The sequence below is a fragment of the Mytilus californianus genome, unplaced genomic scaffold (genome assembly GCF_021869535.1).
Source record: "Mytilus californianus isolate M0D057914Y unplaced genomic scaffold, xbMytCali1.0.p SCAF_19, whole genome shotgun sequence".
In the NCBI taxonomy this organism is placed as follows: Eukaryota; Metazoa; Mollusca; class Bivalvia; order Mytilida; family Mytilidae; genus Mytilus; species Mytilus californianus.
Window position 1 is genome coordinate 4,997,542 of NW_026262667.1, and position 18,925 is coordinate 5,016,466.

Sequence of the window (18,925 nt, forward strand, 5' to 3'; positions counted from 1 at the left end):
GTTTGGGACTCTCAAAATCAGAATTTGATTGCTAAACTTGAAAATATTCAGCTTGACGCAGCGCGTATCGTCACGGGGGGTACTAAACTTACCAGTATAAACAATTTATATGTTGAAACTCGATGGGAAAAATTATCTGAAAGACGACGCAATCATAGATTAATTCATTATCACAAAATTTTGAATAATAAAACCCCAGAGTATTTAAGAGACTTATTGCCCGATTCAGTAGGAAGTAGGCATGATCATAATACAAGACAAAGAAATAATATTACACAAGTCAATACTCGGACCCGTTTATATTCTGAATATTTCATCCCAGCAACAACAAAACTATGGAACACTCTTAACTTAAACATAAGAAAATGTGAATCTCTATCATTATTCAAAAAACAAATTAGTACCCAAAATTGTAAGGTCCCAGCGTATTATTATATAGGACATCGTTTTGGTCAAATTCTTCATGCTCGCTTAAGAATGGATTCAAGTTCATTGAATTCTCACCTATTCGTTCGTAATTTGGTAGACTCTCCAAATTGTCGTTGTGGTGATGTAGAAACAAATTCTCACTTCCTGTTATCTTGTCCCATATACACTGATTTAAGACATGAACTATTAGATTCTGTTTCAGTTCTTCCTGTCCAAGTTAACACAAAAACTTTGCTTTTTGGATCAACGGTACTCTCGGATGAGCAAAATAGTCTTTTATTTAGTTTGGTGCAGAAATATATTATTAAAAGTAAACGTTTTAACCCTTGATGTTAATGCTTCATCATTCAATAGAAACCCAAGCATTTCACACCGTATAGATTACAATAATTCATGTTTATAATTTTTTTTTTTTTTTTTTTTTTTCTTTTCTCATTAATTATTTTTTTTTCTTCTTCTTCTTCTTCTTCTTCTTTCACCTTTTTTCATATTGATATATTTATTACAGAGCATGCCAGTATTTATATTTATGTATTGTCCAATAAGTGTATTATTTTTTGTAAAAGGAGACAGATTTGTAAAAGCAAATTGCTTGTTTCTGAATCCTTAATATTATTTCATTTGTATAATATCGTTTAATGTTGATTTATCTGAATAAATATTGTTTAAACCAAGCATTAAACCGGCTACTTTTCTTGATCATAAGTTATCGGTGCCACGTTTATCCGGTTCTCTATGGTAGTTTTCTATCTCCAGATTTATTTACGTTGATGTCTAACATTCCTAAATGATTTGAAGAACAGAATTGCCAGCATATTATTATTCAATCGTTAGACACGTGCAAATATTACAAATGCATAAATAGTTGGAATTCTTACCTGTGATTGCAAAATTTAATAACCTCTCTCCGCTTCAGCTAGCACCAATATCCGATGTCGCTCCCATACGGTGGGAGTGGACTGAAATGAGCAATTGAAAAAAAAACTTTTCTGATACGAGTTAATTAGTGTGTACTTTCGTTTTCTTTTTTTTATGTTCAAAAGTTTTGTTTTGCAAAATATTGCTCGTCCGGCTCCTACGCCAGTGTACACTCAAATTCTTTGTTTGTGATTTGTCCTATAGTATCACTCGATTCTAATGTAACAGGAGTCGAGTTTCCACTGTTTCGTTTTAGTCTATATAGAAATAAGGAGATGTGGTATGATTGCCAATGAAATCAATATCTACCAGTACTTAGTTGCTCAAAACAGTTGACCAATGGATAAGACTTGTCCACTGGATAAGTTACACTGATTTCAACATGCTTTATTCACTGGTCAACAGTTCAGTGGATAAAAGTTTCTAGCAGCCCAGTCCAGGGTTCAAATAACGTGAATGTAAGCTTTTATAAGTCACCGTATGGTACGGCCTTCAACAATGAGAAGAAAAAAAACATGCACTATAGTCATATATAAAAGGGCCTGAAACAATTCAAACGAAAATACTAATGGCCTTATTAAATTTTACGAAAAACAAATATCACAGACATGAGCCTATTTGTCAACATTTTACACCTCGATGTCATTCGTTGTAAAGAATGAATATATACTAAGATATTTACAAATATAATGCTTGCTCGTGTTAAAATGGGCATCATAGAGCATGACATGAAATTATTTCTTAAATAGAACAGATCGACAACCGCTGGGCAACAGGTATATATATCACACAAAATATTTATTTTATATTATGCACTAAGAGGGATAACTCTAAAAAAAATTATCTTGTCGTTTCCCCCAAATTAGAACGATTCCAAATTTCATATTTGGAAATACAGAGGTCTACAAAAAGTTTATAAATATATTAAAACTAACTAAAACATTTTAAACAACAACCCCGATTCTATTTTATATAAAGAGAGTAACAACTGTTAGGAAGGATACTAATCTCCACTGAGGCCTTCAGAATAACACTATTCTATTTTTCAGTGCCGTTGAATATATTATTTGTATTTAGAGAAATTGGTTAAAATTAAGTATCATTGATAGTTCCTTAAGTATGTCTCCAGAGACCAGTCGGGTTAATTCGGTGGTGCAAACAGGTAATTTTTTGATACCTTTTGTGCTAGAGAATGACACTAGTACGGGTAAATTAATGTAATGAGAGCTGGTTCTCCCTTGTTGTCATCCCGACGTCTGCCAAGCTGCCTGGATATTGTACAAACCGCGTCAATATAAGTAAAATGTTTATATAGATAACACGACTGGAACTTAGATTTCGTCCTTGTAATACATGAGCCAAGTGAGCCTCAACTTTACATTCCTATGCAGTTTGTCATTCATTTGTCATTATCAGTACGGATTCTATATATTTGCCTTGCTGACAATTTAGGACTCTCTTATCTCTAATATTTGATATTCATCTTGTGAACTTACAGGACGGAGAGAACATGAACAATTTTCATTCCCTTTTGATAATTGGTGAGCACATATTATGATTATTTTTTGCTTTTATGAATATATATTTTATAAAAGTCCTTTTTGTAGGTATTTTAGAAGTTATGATTTTTGATTAACGTACTTAAAAAGGTAGCAATAATTTCTCATTCATGCAGCAGTATTGTAATTGTAAAATGAAAACTCTTCTAACACCAAATATCGCAATTGTTTTTAAGTTCGTTTTCTTTGGGGTTTCTTTGCGTTTTTTTAATTGTTTTCTTCGTTTTCATGTTTTAAATTTCTTGTGATAGCTTACAGTTTTTCGAGGCTACAATTTAATACAATACAATACAATACAATACAATATTTTTATTTTTCCAAATTAAAGGGCCCATTAAGAGCATAACATTAATAACAGCATGACATAAACATTACAGAGTGATTAAAGAAACATAAAATAATAGTTCAAATGCATGAGGAAAGGGTCAGTGGTCAAGGGGAGATAATTTTGCTATCTATTTAACTAATTTTCTGATTTTCTAAGTTGCAGGCCTTTATCAAGGTATGAACATAAAATAGATAAAAAACTGCTATCTTCATTACTCATGATCCATGTAAAAAGATCATTTCTGTTTAAATTAACTAAACTGGGGTATTTTTTTATATAATCAGTCATATCTCTTCTGAGGTTATTGTAAAGAGGACATTCCAGAAGAAAGTGCATTTCATTTTCAATAGAATTTGAATTACAATTTAATAGACTGTTAGTGCATCGTGTAAGGGTATGGTAAATACAGATTATCATCAAATAACACGGCAGTTGCGTTTCAGTAAAATACGCGCCAATATTTGATCATACATTGTATTTTCAAAATTCTCAACTGACGATAGCTATATTTGAAACCATTTTTTTTCTAAATGTTGTTCAGCTGAATGCAGTGGTAGAACATTAGCTATATATTTAAGATTATCATTTTCTGAGACATTGCTATTCAGTAAAACTTGGGTTGTGTTCTTTTTTCAGTGATTAGTCTTACTACAGTATTAGAAGCTACCAAAAAAACGACACAGAGTCATGGACCAAGTACAGTAACGGTCACCACACCAAGGATTAACGAAAACAAAACGAAATGCTATCCTTTTGTTGGCTGTTTTGACAACTTTCCACCATTCGATAATGCAAAACTAAATCTTCCTAAGTCACCACAAGAAGTTGGAACTCAAATGCAGATATTTACCAATAGTAACCCACAGAATGGTTACTTCTTAAATTTCACAGACTTGGGTACTATAACCAAATCTCCATTTAAACCCGGCCTTAAGATTAAGTTTATCATTCATGGATTTAGTAATACCATTAAGACACCGTGGATATATCAAATGAAAGACGAACTTTTGAAAATGGTAGGTGCAGAATTAGTAGTATTAAAAATCATTACAAGTGGAAATCATAAAACATTTGGGTACGCCGTTTCAAAACGTAAGATTAAAATGATTTGTTAAAAAAAAAATACTATCACTATTTCAATACATGTTAGTCATTGAGTACAATGTCGCAGAGTGTTTATCATGGTATGATTAGTGACAGTCATTAGTGTTAAAATTGAATATAAAAATCTTTAATATCAATGCAGCTGATATATTCAGATATTCTTAAAATGTGAAAATCGCAATAATTACAAGATAGTAGCAAGATATCAAAGGGATATTCAAACTCCTAAATCGAAGGCAAACTGACAATGCCATGGCAAAAAAATTAAATCGACAAAAAGACTAACAACAGTTTACTAAACACAACAGAAAACTAAAGATTAAGCAACATCAATCCCACCAAAAAAACGGGGGTGATCTTAGGTGCTCCGGAAGGGTAAGCAGATTATGCACCACATTTAACACCCATCGTGTTCTGCTCATTTAAGTACACATTTTGTGATAAGTCTAGTTACGACAATTGGAACATATCCCATCATCATCTGTGAAACAGATATTCCATTATGGTCCACCAACTCGTGATAGCGTCCGTAAAATTATTAAAGGGATGACTTCACCTTTTATCACTTAGAATCATTGGTTTAATATCTCCCTTGTAAGCAGAAACCCTCTATCTAGTAAATAAAGATAGAAAACGCAAGTTCTGAAATACTGTATTAATTGTGAATTATATACTCCATATGCAGTCGCTGCTGGAATAGAAATGCAGAAAGTATAGAAAATTGGGAGCTGAAATCATCTCCTTCGTCGTAAAGTTTTGTTCTTAACCAACCCTTATTGTCAATCATCATCTTTATAGAGGAACGTGAAGTAAAAAGATAATGCTAGTTTCTTTTCATTCTTTAAAAGAAGCTCCTGTATGAAGTTTGTCCCATGTGTATAAGAAACAATTAAGCAAAGAGCACAGTTGGTTTTCATAGGAATGTCGATTGTTTGTTGAAAAAACACCTCCTCGAAATATAACAAATATGTTATCAACCAAGACATCAAGCATCTTGACATTGTCGGTTTCGGAGAATTTTTTGTTTGAATCAGGATGATTTTATTTTACGAAGTAAGATTTATCCAACCCTTAACAAGGTGTTTGTATCTACGTTGATCAGTCTTTTTTATGAAACAAAGTTGGACCAATTCTTTCAATCTCTCTTTAAGTTTTGCATTGGAAATACCTGTGTAAAGGGTAGAAAAGTCAAATGTTTCTATACTATTGCAAGTTAAATAGACTAAGATTGTATGTACTCTAACAGATCTTTGGAATTATTCAGTTTCTGATTCACACCGCCCCTAGAGTATGTACTGCAGCCCGGCTTTGATTGCCCATAAAATTTATTTTAATAGTTTGTAAGGATACTTATCTAACTTAGATATCCAACAGAGTGAAGGAAATTCTAGTTCTTCGTCTATGATTAGATTACAAAGGAATATAGGACAGACCTATGATTATTCAGGATTTTCTCTTTGGTAAGTGTCGTGGAGGTATATGTTGAGTTTCCAAGTGAATTTTCAATACCTAATTCCTTTATTAAGCAATTTATGTAATGCAATTTACACACAAAAACTCGCTTTTTTATGCCCCCGTCGCACCTTTTGTTCGGGATTTTCTATTTGGTAAGTGTCGTGGAGGTATATGTTGAGTTTCCAAGTGAATTTTCAATACCTAATTCCTTTATCAAGCAATTTATGTAATGCGATTTACACACAAAAACTCAGCCGTCGCAGCGTAGGGGGCATTAAGTGTTACCTTTGTCCGTCGGTACGTCCGTCCGTACGTACGGAAGTCCCGATATTGGTTTCCGTTCTCTTAACTTTGGTTTGCCTCAACCAAATGTCATGAAAATTATACACAATGCTTATCACCACAGATCAAGTTTGAGTTTTGGTGGCGTCACTTTTACCGAGTTATGCCCTTTACAAATGAAAAAATTGCTGAATTTTTAGTTTTCATTCTATAAAGACTGAATTATTTGGGTTATCTATATTGTACTACACGTACATGCATTGCATTGATTAATCCCGCATTATTGGCCTTGAAAAAGATTCATGAAAAAACATGCGACAACCCCTAAAATGTATATACTTTTCACTAAACTAACTTTTCCTCTATATCCTAAAATTTCATAGGAAAATATGAACGTTGTCGTTGTAACATGGGGACCTGGTGCTGCTTTCCCAAACTATGATCAAGCTGTAGCTAATACAAGAATGGTGGGAACACAGATTCGTTTGATTATAGACATGATGGTTGATCATGCTGGTGCTAAATTTTCAGACATACATCTTATTGGACACAGCCTGGGTGCTCATACAGCTGGTTTTACAGGATGGCTGCTTCATGGTCGACTCTCGCGTATTTCCGGTAAGTTTTATCACACACAGCTGAACCACATGTTCTTTGGAACAGGAAATTTTTTTTTTGCCCTCCATTTTTCCCGTTATTTTTTAGTTTTCTTTTGATTTCAATTATTTTGGTGTTTTTCTGTAGTAGATTTATATTAGTATACTAAAAATATAATTGATTACCATCAATTGCTAACTATCCACAGCAGTTACTGATTATATATATACATATGAGGGTCTGGATGGGGTTTACAGAATAGAGAATAATTGGGGGGGGGGGGGGGGGGAGTGCAGAATTAAAGCCAAAAAATATAAAGAATAGAGAATAATGGAGTGTTAAAATATAAAGTTTAGAGAATAATGGACAAAAATATAAAGAATAGAGAAAAATCGGCAAAAAAAATAAAGAATAGAGAATAATGGAGTGCTAAAATATAAAGTATTGAGAATAATGGACAAAAAATATAAAGAATAGAGAAAAATTACCTAAAAAGTTAAAGAATACACAATTGAACCACCCCATCCAAACCCTTATATATATAAAGAGAGAGAGAGAGAGAGAGAGAGAGAGAGAAAGCTCATCAGATAGAGTAGCAGTTTTATTGCCAAATAAGTTTCCCCCCTTTTTCCAGGTCACAATATTTATTCGCAAGAGTAAATTGAATACACGATTTTTTGATTTTTTTACTTTGAGTAGACCTTAAAAATTAAAAGTGTTTCTATTGTAGATGTGATGTAAAACTTGCAAAAATACAAATTGAAGTAAACATATATTAGCTCCCTATAAAGAAATATACTCTTTTACACATGCTAAATTTGAAGAATAGAAGAGTTTGAATTTTGTATGTACTCCAATTATAGTTGCCTCTTTTTGTTGAATTTTTTTGTCATGAATATTTCATTTCATTTGTTAATCATGAAGCTATATACATGTAAAATCATGCAAGAACGGTTCGTACATTTATGAAATATTAAAGTGGAATGTTTAATAAGGTATGAAAATTACATCAGATAAGATATATGTATATGTTGTACAACTTTGCCTATTTACCTTGAAAGAGGTTTTTTCATTTAATTTGTTCATTTGATGATTCATTTACTTGCTTTTTAATGTCCATGTTTATTTTGTCTGCAAATTGTTAAAAATGAGTTAATTTATATGAATATGAAAATATCATGTATTTCCATGATAATATATTAAAGATGATTTAAGCCAAAAAATAAAGAGCAGATATGTCATACTTGAACATTAATAAAATTTGCCAATCAAATAGTTACTATAATAAATATCATTTAAGTGTGTTTCCTATTATAAAGCACATGTATACCGAGAGAAAAAAATTTAGCAACATGTATTCTTAATTTAATATATTTTAACAAACAAACTATACTTTTAAATATAACAAATAAATATAAGTTTACATTGTTTTTATGATATAAACTATTTTATTGATTGTACAAATGTTTCTTGTTTGGATATTTAGTTAATACAATTTTTTGTTTGATAGCAATAGTTTGAATAAATCTTCATGTCCTATTGTCGCCAAAGGTGAAAAAAGTGGAGACCCTATGCCTGAAGTGGATTAAAAATGTGTTTTTCCAACTGTGGTTTGCACCGGTCCCACCTGCCTGATAAATATTTCAAGGTTACAAAAAAAATATGGTTGCAGAGAACTGTTCACTTGTTTCATTGTAACTGACTTTATGCATGCTTAGATATATGACATTAAACGTAAAACTGTTACCTGTACACCCCTTGATTTGGTTGCCCTCTCGACACACCTCATTTCCCTTCGGACACTTCCGTCGGTGTTCACTGTCATGTAGTTGTGTCTGTACCTTACTTATTAATTTATGATAGTTAGAACTGACATCGGTTAACTATCCTCAAAGGTTTATAATAAGCTGCAAGTAACTCTCAGATCTGTTCTTTGTGTCTTTTGTGTTTTTGTTAGTTGTATTTGTGCCTTGTATCGATCTGATGAGTCAAGCCCTTTTCAGCTAATTTTTATGTTGGGGACTGTTGGCGCGCCTGCAGACGTGTTTAACCCCGCCACATTTTGTATGTGCATGTCTAATTCAAACTTGTGTAACCCCGCCACATTCTGTATGTGCATGTCTAATTCAAACTTGTGTAACCCCGCCACATTCTGTATGTGCATGTCTAACATGTGTCTAATTCATGCATGTATACGTATTCTTTCAGGTATGGACGCGGCTGAACCAGACTTTGAAAATCATCCAATGCAGATTAGACTAGACGACACAGACGCACAGTTTGTAGATGTTATTCACACTAACGGAGCTCCTTTTAGTCAGGGCGGTGCAGGTCTAATGCAGGTTTCAGGACATGTAGATTTTTATGTAAACGGAGGGAAATTACAGCCGGGTTGTCCAAACCAGATTTCTGGCGCATTTAGCGGTTTGTTTGGTGGTGGATTTAAAGGTTTGTTAGACGAATTACTTTAAGAATAGACGTAAACCCTTCACCTTCTTAACGATCAAAAAATATCGGAAATATGGTTCGGTCGCTTTTATACTAAGTGACTTTGATTAAAAGACCGTGTATGACAGAGGTGATTAAACATGGTTTTCTTCTGCAAGTATAGTTCAGCAATATTTTACATCAATCTGATAATTCCTGGGTAATTGTTATTCTCAAAATCAGACTGTGTTCATGTTTTGATTATAAAAGGTCCAACCTCATTAATTTTGCAATCATTATATATATATATATATATCTTCCCTTAACGACGTTGTTTATGAAAACTCTATAGACTTGAAAGTCCCAAGATGGATGAAAGCGCTAGACATTACAGCACTGTTAAAACTGTTCTTGCTTCTTGATTGTAAGTTATACTAGTATATATGATAGTAGTAAATAATCCTTGGTACAGTCGTGTATATTTCAAAATAAATTCAGAAAAAAAACACATTCCAGTTACACATATATATATTTTCCTTAGATGCTGTTCTTGCACCTGTACAGGAATTTTATCTATCACTAATTGTATATTTTTATTGTTGATATTCACCCCATATGTACCAAGTGTTGGATTAGTTTTATTGATATCAAAGAAATTTCTTGGTATTCCTAAACGGAAGATTTTATACACACAGAAGAAGAAGTATACTTAACAACAAAATTATTTTCATTTACCTGTGTATAATATGACGCAGGTTTCTTCAAAAGTTATGATTTTTAAAAAATTGTTTGAAATTTCACAGTGATATCATACTTTAACTTTGTTTAAACCTGTTTATTTACCTTTGACTTTAATTATTTATCCCTTGTAATTTTTTATTAACTGTGTATTTGCATTCAGGTGTCACAGGTCAAATTAAATCGTTCATTGTGTGTTAATTTACGTTTTTTGATTGAGTTAAGCCTTCCAATTGACATTTTATAGTGTTGTTATACTATTGTTTCAGAAAAGGTAGAAGGTTTGGTACCATTAAAACGTTTAATCCCGCTGCAAATGTTTGCACCTGTCCTAAGTCAGGAATCTGATTACAATAGTTGTCGTCTGTTTATGTAGTTCATACGTGTTTCTCGTTTCTCGTTTTTATATAGATTAGACCGTTGGTTTTTCCGTTTGAATGGTTTTACACTAGTAATTTTTTGGGGCCCTTTATAGCTTGCTGTTCGATGTGAGCCAATGCTCCGTGTTGAAGGCCGTACCTTGACCTATAATGGTTTACTTTTATAAATTGTAACTTGGATGGAGAGTTGTCTCATTGGCACTCATACCACATCTTCCTATATCTATATATATATATATGTTTCTTAATATTTGCAGAAAGCGCTTACAGATAATTAAGAAACATTATGTTACTGGAACGTGTTCTTTATGAATTTATTTGAAATATATTTATACATACTCAACAATTTGACATTTTATTTTCTATACAATTTGTAGGTGCTGCTGAGGCGGTTTCGTGTAGCCATTCCCGATCTCATGAAGTGTTTACAGAATCAATCAACACTCCATGTCCATTCACAGCATACCCTTGTAACTCTTCTGTAAGATTTAACACAACGACCGAATGGCTAAAGAAAGACAAGAAGACATGACTGCATTGTTATAAGTCAAATATTGACGCGAATTCTTCATCATTTTCTTTTCGTCTACAAAGTCTTTCAAATTTAAAATGGAGTTAAAATCTTTGACCAGTATAAGTAATATATTAGTACGTCTTATCACAAGTTTTTTATTCGTCAAAAGCAAACGCGTCGGGTTCAAGAAGTGAAGCAAGAACTTCTTACCTCTTGAGTTCATCCCGGTTATTTCGTGGGGTTCGTGTTGGTCAATCTTGATTGGAGTGAAGTATTTGGTTTTTTATCTTTTCGTTAACTCGGTTGCCCCGTAAGGATAAGCAGTTCCTGCTTCAAGTTGTGTATTAAAAATATTTCATACATACTCAGGACGAGAACAAATAAAAACATTCTCCAATAGGTAGGTCGACAGACATGAAGGGCGGGAGGACTGTCTCTTGAAAATGAGAGTGCTGCATAAATAGGAGAAATTATGCCCTGCAATAGTCTACCTAATGATACTTAAAGATGTACACCCCCGTTCAGTTAAACGGAAGCTCCACATTGTCAAGAGTTTTACTGTCAGACGGGAAGAGTCCAGGGATGACCATATATCTATACCCAGTTAACCATTGTTATAGAAAAGAAATATGAAAATGTTCGACCAAAATTGTAGTTTGATAAGTAAAAATAAGTTCATATAAAATCAGAAAAACATCCATGCATCCATAAACCATTAAATGTCAGAAATTATATAAAAAGTTTGGAAATAATATTTTCTTTAAGGAACTGTATTTTTTGTGTTAAAAGCAAGGATTAATAAAATGATGTTTATGTACATGAAAGTGCTTTAAAGTTATCATATTTTTGTACATTTCAATAGACCCGTCTGCATACCCGATCCCGGACAAGTCGGATCAAACTCTTAAGAGGAATTACTGTTTAAGATTTAGATGGGTTTAAAGCAAAACTGTGTTCACTTTTATAATATTGTTCAGGCAAGCCATGTTGCAATTGTCCAAGTTTTCAATAAGCAAGATACTAACGTAAAACCACGTGCAATGATATATTCGAAAAGCCGTCTTGATATTCTTTGAATGCACTGATTGTCAGAAAAGCCTTTTTTGTCGGGGTTTTTGGCTGTCAATAGTTTCCGTGCAATAACTTATGAACCGTTCAACCAATGCTTTTCAAATTTTAATATGTTGATACTGATGATAAATGGAGGTCAAGTTTGATACTGACGATTTTCAACACATTTACCGTTCAGGAGTTATGGTCCTTGATATATTGGAAAAGGACACTTTATGGCGTTAGAGTTATTGTACCATTAAATAAAGCTGAAAAAAACCAACTTGTTTGTATCTGATTTTTCTACATATGAAAATGTTATTATAATGCACCAATGTTTTGTTTCAGGAATCTTTTAATGCTGGAAATTGTCTAACGTGTGGTTCAAATGGCTGCTCACAGCTTGGTTACTATGCAGATATGTATCGAGCACGTGGAAAACTCTTTCTTAACACGAAAGAGAAGTCTCCATTTTGTGGTTAGTAGTATATAACAGTACAAAAATGTTCGAATCATTGATGTAAATGTTTCATCTAACGCATATAGAGAAATTTATTTTCGGTTTTAAATTTGTTATACCGTTGTTATCTTAGCGGTGATGTATAGCAATCGACACGGCTAGATTACAATTTCAAAAGTATGCAATGTGCATCGATTTTTTTCATTAAATCTTTTTTTCGTTCACAATTGTGACCATGTTTGTTTTTTATTTGTTTTCTGTCAAGTTAGATTTTCAAAACTAGTTTTACCTCGCATATACACATCAGAACAGAATATTTTTATTTTGAACCAAATAACGAATCGGACATTCATATGACTTAAATTCAATTGTCTTTTATATATTTCTTGATTAAAAAAAAGTCTTAATTTTTTTTGTGTAAGAATAAAAGGCGATGCATGAGGGTAGGAATGTCCTTTACCGTCAGGCGTCAAACGGTAATTTTCGGCTACCGTTAGCGTCAAATTGGTTAAAATTTTATCGTGATTCGTCAGAATATCCTTATCGTGATACGTCATCTAGGTCTCAAATAAATATCCGTTAACGTTGTTTTTGGAAAGAATTTAACGTGATTCGTCAAAATCAGTCGATTTTTTTTATCATCACTAAGAAAATGTACATTTTATCGTCATGTACCAAAAATGACCGTTAACGTCATTTGGCAAGATTTTTTACCGTTATTCGTCATGAAGGTACCCCATGACGACCCTCTTGCAGTCTATAAGTAAATGACACAAATAACCAATATACATCAAGAGGTATCAACATATACAGTCACGATCTCAGATCATCAAAAACCTTACAGCTTATATGTCTTAACATACACAGTCTGAACGTCACGATGTCAGATCATCAAAAACCTTACAGCTTATGTGTCTTAACATATACAGTCTGAACGTCACGATGTCAGATCATCAAAAACCTTACAGCTTATATGTCTTAACATACACAGTCTGAACGTCACGATGTCAGATCATCAAAAACCTTACAGCTTATGTGTCTTAACATACACAGTCTGAACGTCACGATGTCAGATCATCAAAAACCTTACAGCTTACATGTCTCAACATACACAGTCTGAACGTCACGATGTCAGATCATCAAAAACCTTACAGCTTATGTGTCTTAACATACATAGTCTGAACGTCACGATGTCAGATCATCAAAAACCTTACAGCTTATGTGTCTTAACATACATAGTCTGAACGTCACGATCTCAAATCACAAAAAAACTTATCCCCGGCTTAGTATATTTCTAGGAGTTTGATTGGTTAACGCACGTCGTTACAAAACCCATAGCCCCTGGGTGTTGCTAACCCATATCCCCGGACGTTGCTACCCATTACATCGGGGAATTTCACGCGCGTTTTCCTTAGTTCCATTGTTGTTCTTTATGAAATATCGAATTCTGTAGATTTTCCATGATGTCTGTATAATTAAATACGTAATCCACTAACGATTTTATCTTATTGTATCGATTACTTGCACTCATTTTAGCAAATGCATCACTATGCAGCCACATTGTCAATGAATGGTACTACTGACCTAGCTATGCAAATGACCCACGTTGACGTCACACCGTTTATGATATAACTCTCACAACATTGCGCGCCAAATTCGACCCATTTAAGTTTCTCTGTCTCTAGTTTAAAAACGTCTTATATTTGTCTACCTGTAGGGTTCTACCAAAGGTAGTACCCTACACCCCGTTAAAAATATGTCAAATTCCCAGATTTCAATAAAAGATATTTAAAAAATGAAAAAAACGTTGCTTTCACGTTAAACTTTGTGGTCGAATTTCTCTAAAAATCGCCAGATTTAGACTGAGACCGGGGATAAATTCGTTATCTACGTTCATATCCGTAGATATGGATATTTTAACACCCTTCAGTACCCTGTACACCCTTCGGCTGCGCCTCAGGGTGTACTTGGATACCTCAGGGTGTTAAAATATCCATATCTACGATATGAACGTAGATAACTTATATTACAGCTTACATGTCTTAACATACACAGTCTGAACGTCACGAATTCAGATCACCAAAAACCTTACAGCTTACATGTCTCAACATACATAGTCTGAACGTCTCGATCTCAGATCACCAAAAATCTTACAGCTTACATGTCTCAACATACATAGTCTGAACGTCTCGATCTCAGATCACAAAAAATCTTACAGCTTACATGTCTCAACATACATAGTCTGAACGTCACGATCTCAGATCACCAAAAACCTTGCAGCTTACATGTCTCAACATACACAGTCTGAACGTCACGATATCAGATCATCAAAAACCTTACAGTTTATGTGTCTCAACATACATAGTCTGAACGTCACGATCTCAGATCACCAAAATAAAATTGAGAATGGAAATGGGGAATATGTCAAAGAGACAACAACCCGAACAAAGAGCAGACAACAGCCGAAGGCCATCAATGGGTCTTCAATGCAGCGAGAAAATCCCGCACCCGGAGGTAGTCCTGAGCTGGCCCCTAAATAAAATTGTGTGCTAGTTCAGTGAAAATGGACGTCACACTAAACTCCAAAACATATAAATTAACTAAAATTAAAAAACATACTAGACTAACAAAGTCCAGAGGCTCCTGACTTGGGAAAGGCGCAAAAATGCGGCGGGGTTAAACATGTTTTGTGAGATCTCAACCCTCCCCCTATACCTCTAGCCAATGTAGAATAAAGAAACACATAGCAATACGCACAGTAAAACTCAGTTTAAAAGAAGCCCGATTCCGATGTCAGAATAGGTAACAAAAGAAACTAAGCAAAATGACAATGATACATAAATGAACAAAGGACTACTAGCAGTTACTGACATGCCAGCTCCAGACCTCAATTAAACTGATTAAAAGATTATGTCTTGATCATATGAAAACAAGTACAATCCTTCCCGTTAGGGGTTAAGTATCATACCATCATAAAATATATGAGAAGAACATAACCCGTATCATGCCAACAACTGGTTTTAGAATAAATGTGTTTATTTCCGATGCAAAACCCTATGAGTGAATCAATATTAATACCAAAATATTCAATCCTTAATGACTTGACAACAGTATCGTAACTATATACTTTCCGAATAAGTCTGTTTAAAGGTTTGGTTAGCTTTTGAGGTGAATGCCGACATTTTTGTGCTTTGTAAAGAATATTACCATAAAATATTGGATGTGAAATACCTGAACGTATAAGATGTCTGCATGTTGATTTATATTTACGAATGATGTTCTTGTACCGATGATAAAATTTAGTAAATGTTTTGACTAGTTTGTGATATCGAAAACCCTGGTGTAATAATTTTTCAGTAATACAGAGATTTCTTTCGTTGAAATCAAATACGTTGTTACATACACGAGCGAATCGAACAAGTTGAGATATATAAACACCATAAGATGGCGACAAGGGAACGTCACCATCTAAAAATGAATAATTAACAATAGGAAATGAAAAATCATCTCTTTTATCATAAATTTTGGTATTAAGCTTCCCGTTAAAGATAAAGATATCAAGATCCAGGAAAGTGCAGTGTTCATTGTTAGTATTAGCTTTATTTAAAGTCAGTTCGGCAGGATAAATCTCTTTAGTGTACATACTGAAGTCGTCATTATTGAGAGCCAATATGTCATCTAAATATCTAAAAGTGTTATTAAATTTTTGAATCAGATGTTGTTTCGATGGGTCTTTGCTGATTTTAGTCATAAATTAATTTCAAATAACTCATAACAATACAGAAACAGGTCCGCAATAAGTGGTGCACAGTTAGTCCCCATGGGAATTCCGATAACCTGACGATATACGGAATCTCCATAGCGAACAAAAATGTTATCTAGTAAAAATTCAAGGGCAGTTATAGTATCAAAGCAGGTCCAATTGACATAGTTCTTTTGTTTGTTGTTACTAAAAAATTACCTAAAAGAGTTTGAACATATATATTCGCATTCCGACAACCTTACAGCTTACATCAAGTATCTGAAAAACAAATAGTAGTACATCATGATTAACAGGTCTAATCAAATTAAGCACACATATGTTCAATGGCCAAAACCCACTAAATAGAATATAATTCGTTCAGATGATATTGTATCTAGTATCCTGTAATGTTATTATTGAGTCTAAAGGGGATTTATTTATACTTATGATATCATTCGTTCAGATGATATTGTATCTAGTATCCTGTAATGTTATTGTTGAGTCTAAAGGGTAGTTATACTTATGATAAACAGCATGTCTATAATCGTCTTTTTGCCACTTTGAGTTCATTTCAGCGCAAAAAATATAAAACAATTGACAGATTATAATATCAACATGAAGTAATGAAATTTTCGTTATTTCCAGGTTTTCATTACATGATTAAGTTAGAATCTGGTTCACTAACTACTTACGGAACAATCAACATCCAAATAAAAGGCAATTTTGGAAACACAGGATGGCTGGAATATATCAAGTAATGTTGTTGTTTTTAATCTTGAAAACAATAGTCAATGAAGCAAATGTCATGCATCAGAGTAATTAAGCTAATAGTGTTTTGTTTACAACATGAAGCCAAAATATTAAGTTTCTTTTGCTTTTAAAACTACTATTTCTTGACAAATGTCGTGTTGTTGTGTTCTTCAAGGAGTGTATTCATCTTTTTCTTTGTAGGGATGATGAAATTACCAAATACAAAACCTACAGCAAAATGATTATATCATCGGTGGAGGTTGGAGAAATAGAAAGTGTTTATATTAAATATGTGAAAAGGCCGAAGAGTTTATTTCACATGTTTGGAGGAGAAACTCGGTATAATGCTATATCATTGGAGGTTACCTCTGGAGAAATAGGAGGAAAGTAAGTTAGGTCTAGAGAATTTATTTTCTTTGTATTACTAAGTCTAATTTAAATAAACAATCACGATAATTAATTAATTTAGGACATGTGAATGATTCATTCCACAATAAGTTATAATAACATTTTTTCAAGGAGGAATATCATTGAATTGAGGTTAGGTCGCTTATATTGATTGATTGACTGTTGGTATTTTAAAGCCACTTTCAACACTATTAGCAATATCGTGGCTGTCAGTTTTTGTTGACGAAGGAAGCCGGCAAGCCCGGAGCGAACCACCTGTCTTAGCAAGGAAACTGGTCAATTATTGATTGATTGTTGGTTGCAAGCTAATGTCCAGCGGCAAATATTTCATGCATGTTCAAGACGATCATAGTCAATTAAGATTAAAGTCTAACGGATCTGCAACGTGCAGGGTTCGAACTCACAACATCAGTGTTAACAGGCTGGTGATACAGTAGATGAACTACTTTGACCACTCGTCAACCAAGGCCCCCGGATCGCTTGGAGCAATTCAAAGAACGATATATATATAAAACGAGCACTTAAAGATCAATAGGTCCTTTTAGATTTATTAGAAATTATTATTTATTAAAAAAAGTTTCTTGAACAAAAAACAACTTCTACGTCATTTGGTCTCTGGTGGAGAGTTGTCTCATTGGCAATCATTACCATATCTTCTTATTTTTATAATGATTTTATGATAATTTATATATATTTTGGAAAATTGTATTAATTTATGCAAAATTGAGACAGAAATATGTTTTTCAGATTGATATATATCATTTAATGAGAAAAAAAGACTGTTTAACAAAACCAAACTCTAAAACATCTCAGACGAGTAAAATAAAAAATCGATTCTCACAGTTATATAATAAAACCCAGTGTCAATTCTGAAATGATCTAGTGTTACAATTTCATGTGAAAAATTGTAATTTTTGACAAACCTAGTCCGTCGATGTGTGTATGTGTGTGTAATTCATTTGTATACGGATTATATAGCAGATACTCATGACTGCTTCTGTTGAAATGTTTGTATTTCTTATTGTTTTAGTTACTTTTTCTGTTTGAATGGATTGGAGATACCACACGGAGCACCTGTTACAGCCAAAAAGTCGACAACTAGAACATGTGTCTAACTAGCGACAATAAAAATGGAAACTGCCATGATATTTCTGCTGTGTATGCCATTAATCAGTTAACAAATGTAATATATCTGTTGTATGTGAATTTTCCTGGGTTTAGAAGTTTTGTTGGGAATAAATTAATATGATAGCCAGTATTGATATAGACGTTACGGTTCAAATATGTACATTTGAATTAAGACAATACTACTTTTACCCATATGATAAATTGTTTCGATTTAGTTAATGCAATGTTTACGGGGAAAATAGTGTTGTCTTTCGTTTTTATTTCCGTTTTACAGTCTCTGTATTCACTTGTGTATCTTCAGGCTGTTATACGTATGTATATATTTCTGAAAATATGTGGTATTTCTAATTAACTAGTACTTCCTAAACGGATAATATTTAGAGCAAATGTTTATAATTTGTCGATTGCCCTGAGAGCGAGCGTCATTTACTTGATACAACCTTTTGAATAGATAATGTTTGATTGATTTTAGAATTTTAAACTTGTATGGTAGTCGCGGGTATTTGTAAAGCCCATTACTCTAAAATCAGAATCTAGAAAAAGATTATCAAGTAAAGATTATCAACAGTAGCAAAGTTTTGAAATGGAATGTATACATTGTATTTAGATATAATGGGGTGTGATGGTGGCATATAATAAATACACGTATACTGATA

At 33.2% G+C, this 18,925-nt stretch overlaps 1 protein-coding gene across 1 annotated transcript; it reads left to right on the forward strand.

Moving 5' to 3' along the window:
• Positions 1–2,466: 2,466 nt before the first annotated feature.
• On the forward strand, positions 2,467–18,282 carry LOC127726995 (pancreatic triacylglycerol lipase-like). The gene is made up of 9 exons (XM_052234367.1): positions 2,467–2,509; positions 3,871–4,250; positions 6,459–6,693; positions 8,881–9,120; positions 10,595–10,698; positions 12,130–12,259; positions 16,629–16,737; positions 16,935–17,120; positions 18,172–18,282. Exons 1-9 carry the CDS (start codon positions 2,467–2,469, stop codon positions 18,254–18,256), a joined length of 1,512 nt encoding a protein of 503 aa, XP_052090327.1. The 3' UTR covers positions 18,257–18,282.
• The last annotated feature ends 643 nt before the right edge of the window (positions 18,283–18,925 follow it).

What these genes read in the sequence shown, in the direction of transcription:
- LOC127726995 (XM_052234367.1), top strand. Translation starts at nt 2,467, where the DNA reads ATGTCTCCAGAGACCAGTCGGGTTAATTCGGTGGTGCAAACAG. An exon ending in TCGACTCTCGCGTATTTCCG is followed by an intron (nt 6,694 to 8,880) that starts GTAAGTTTTATC and finishes GTATTCTTTCAG; the next exon opens with GTATGGACGCGGCTGAACCA. An exon ending in GTTTGGTGGTGGATTTAAAG is followed by an intron (nt 9,121 to 10,594) that starts GTTTGTTAGACG and finishes TACAATTTGTAG; the next exon opens with GTGCTGCTGAGGCGGTTTCG.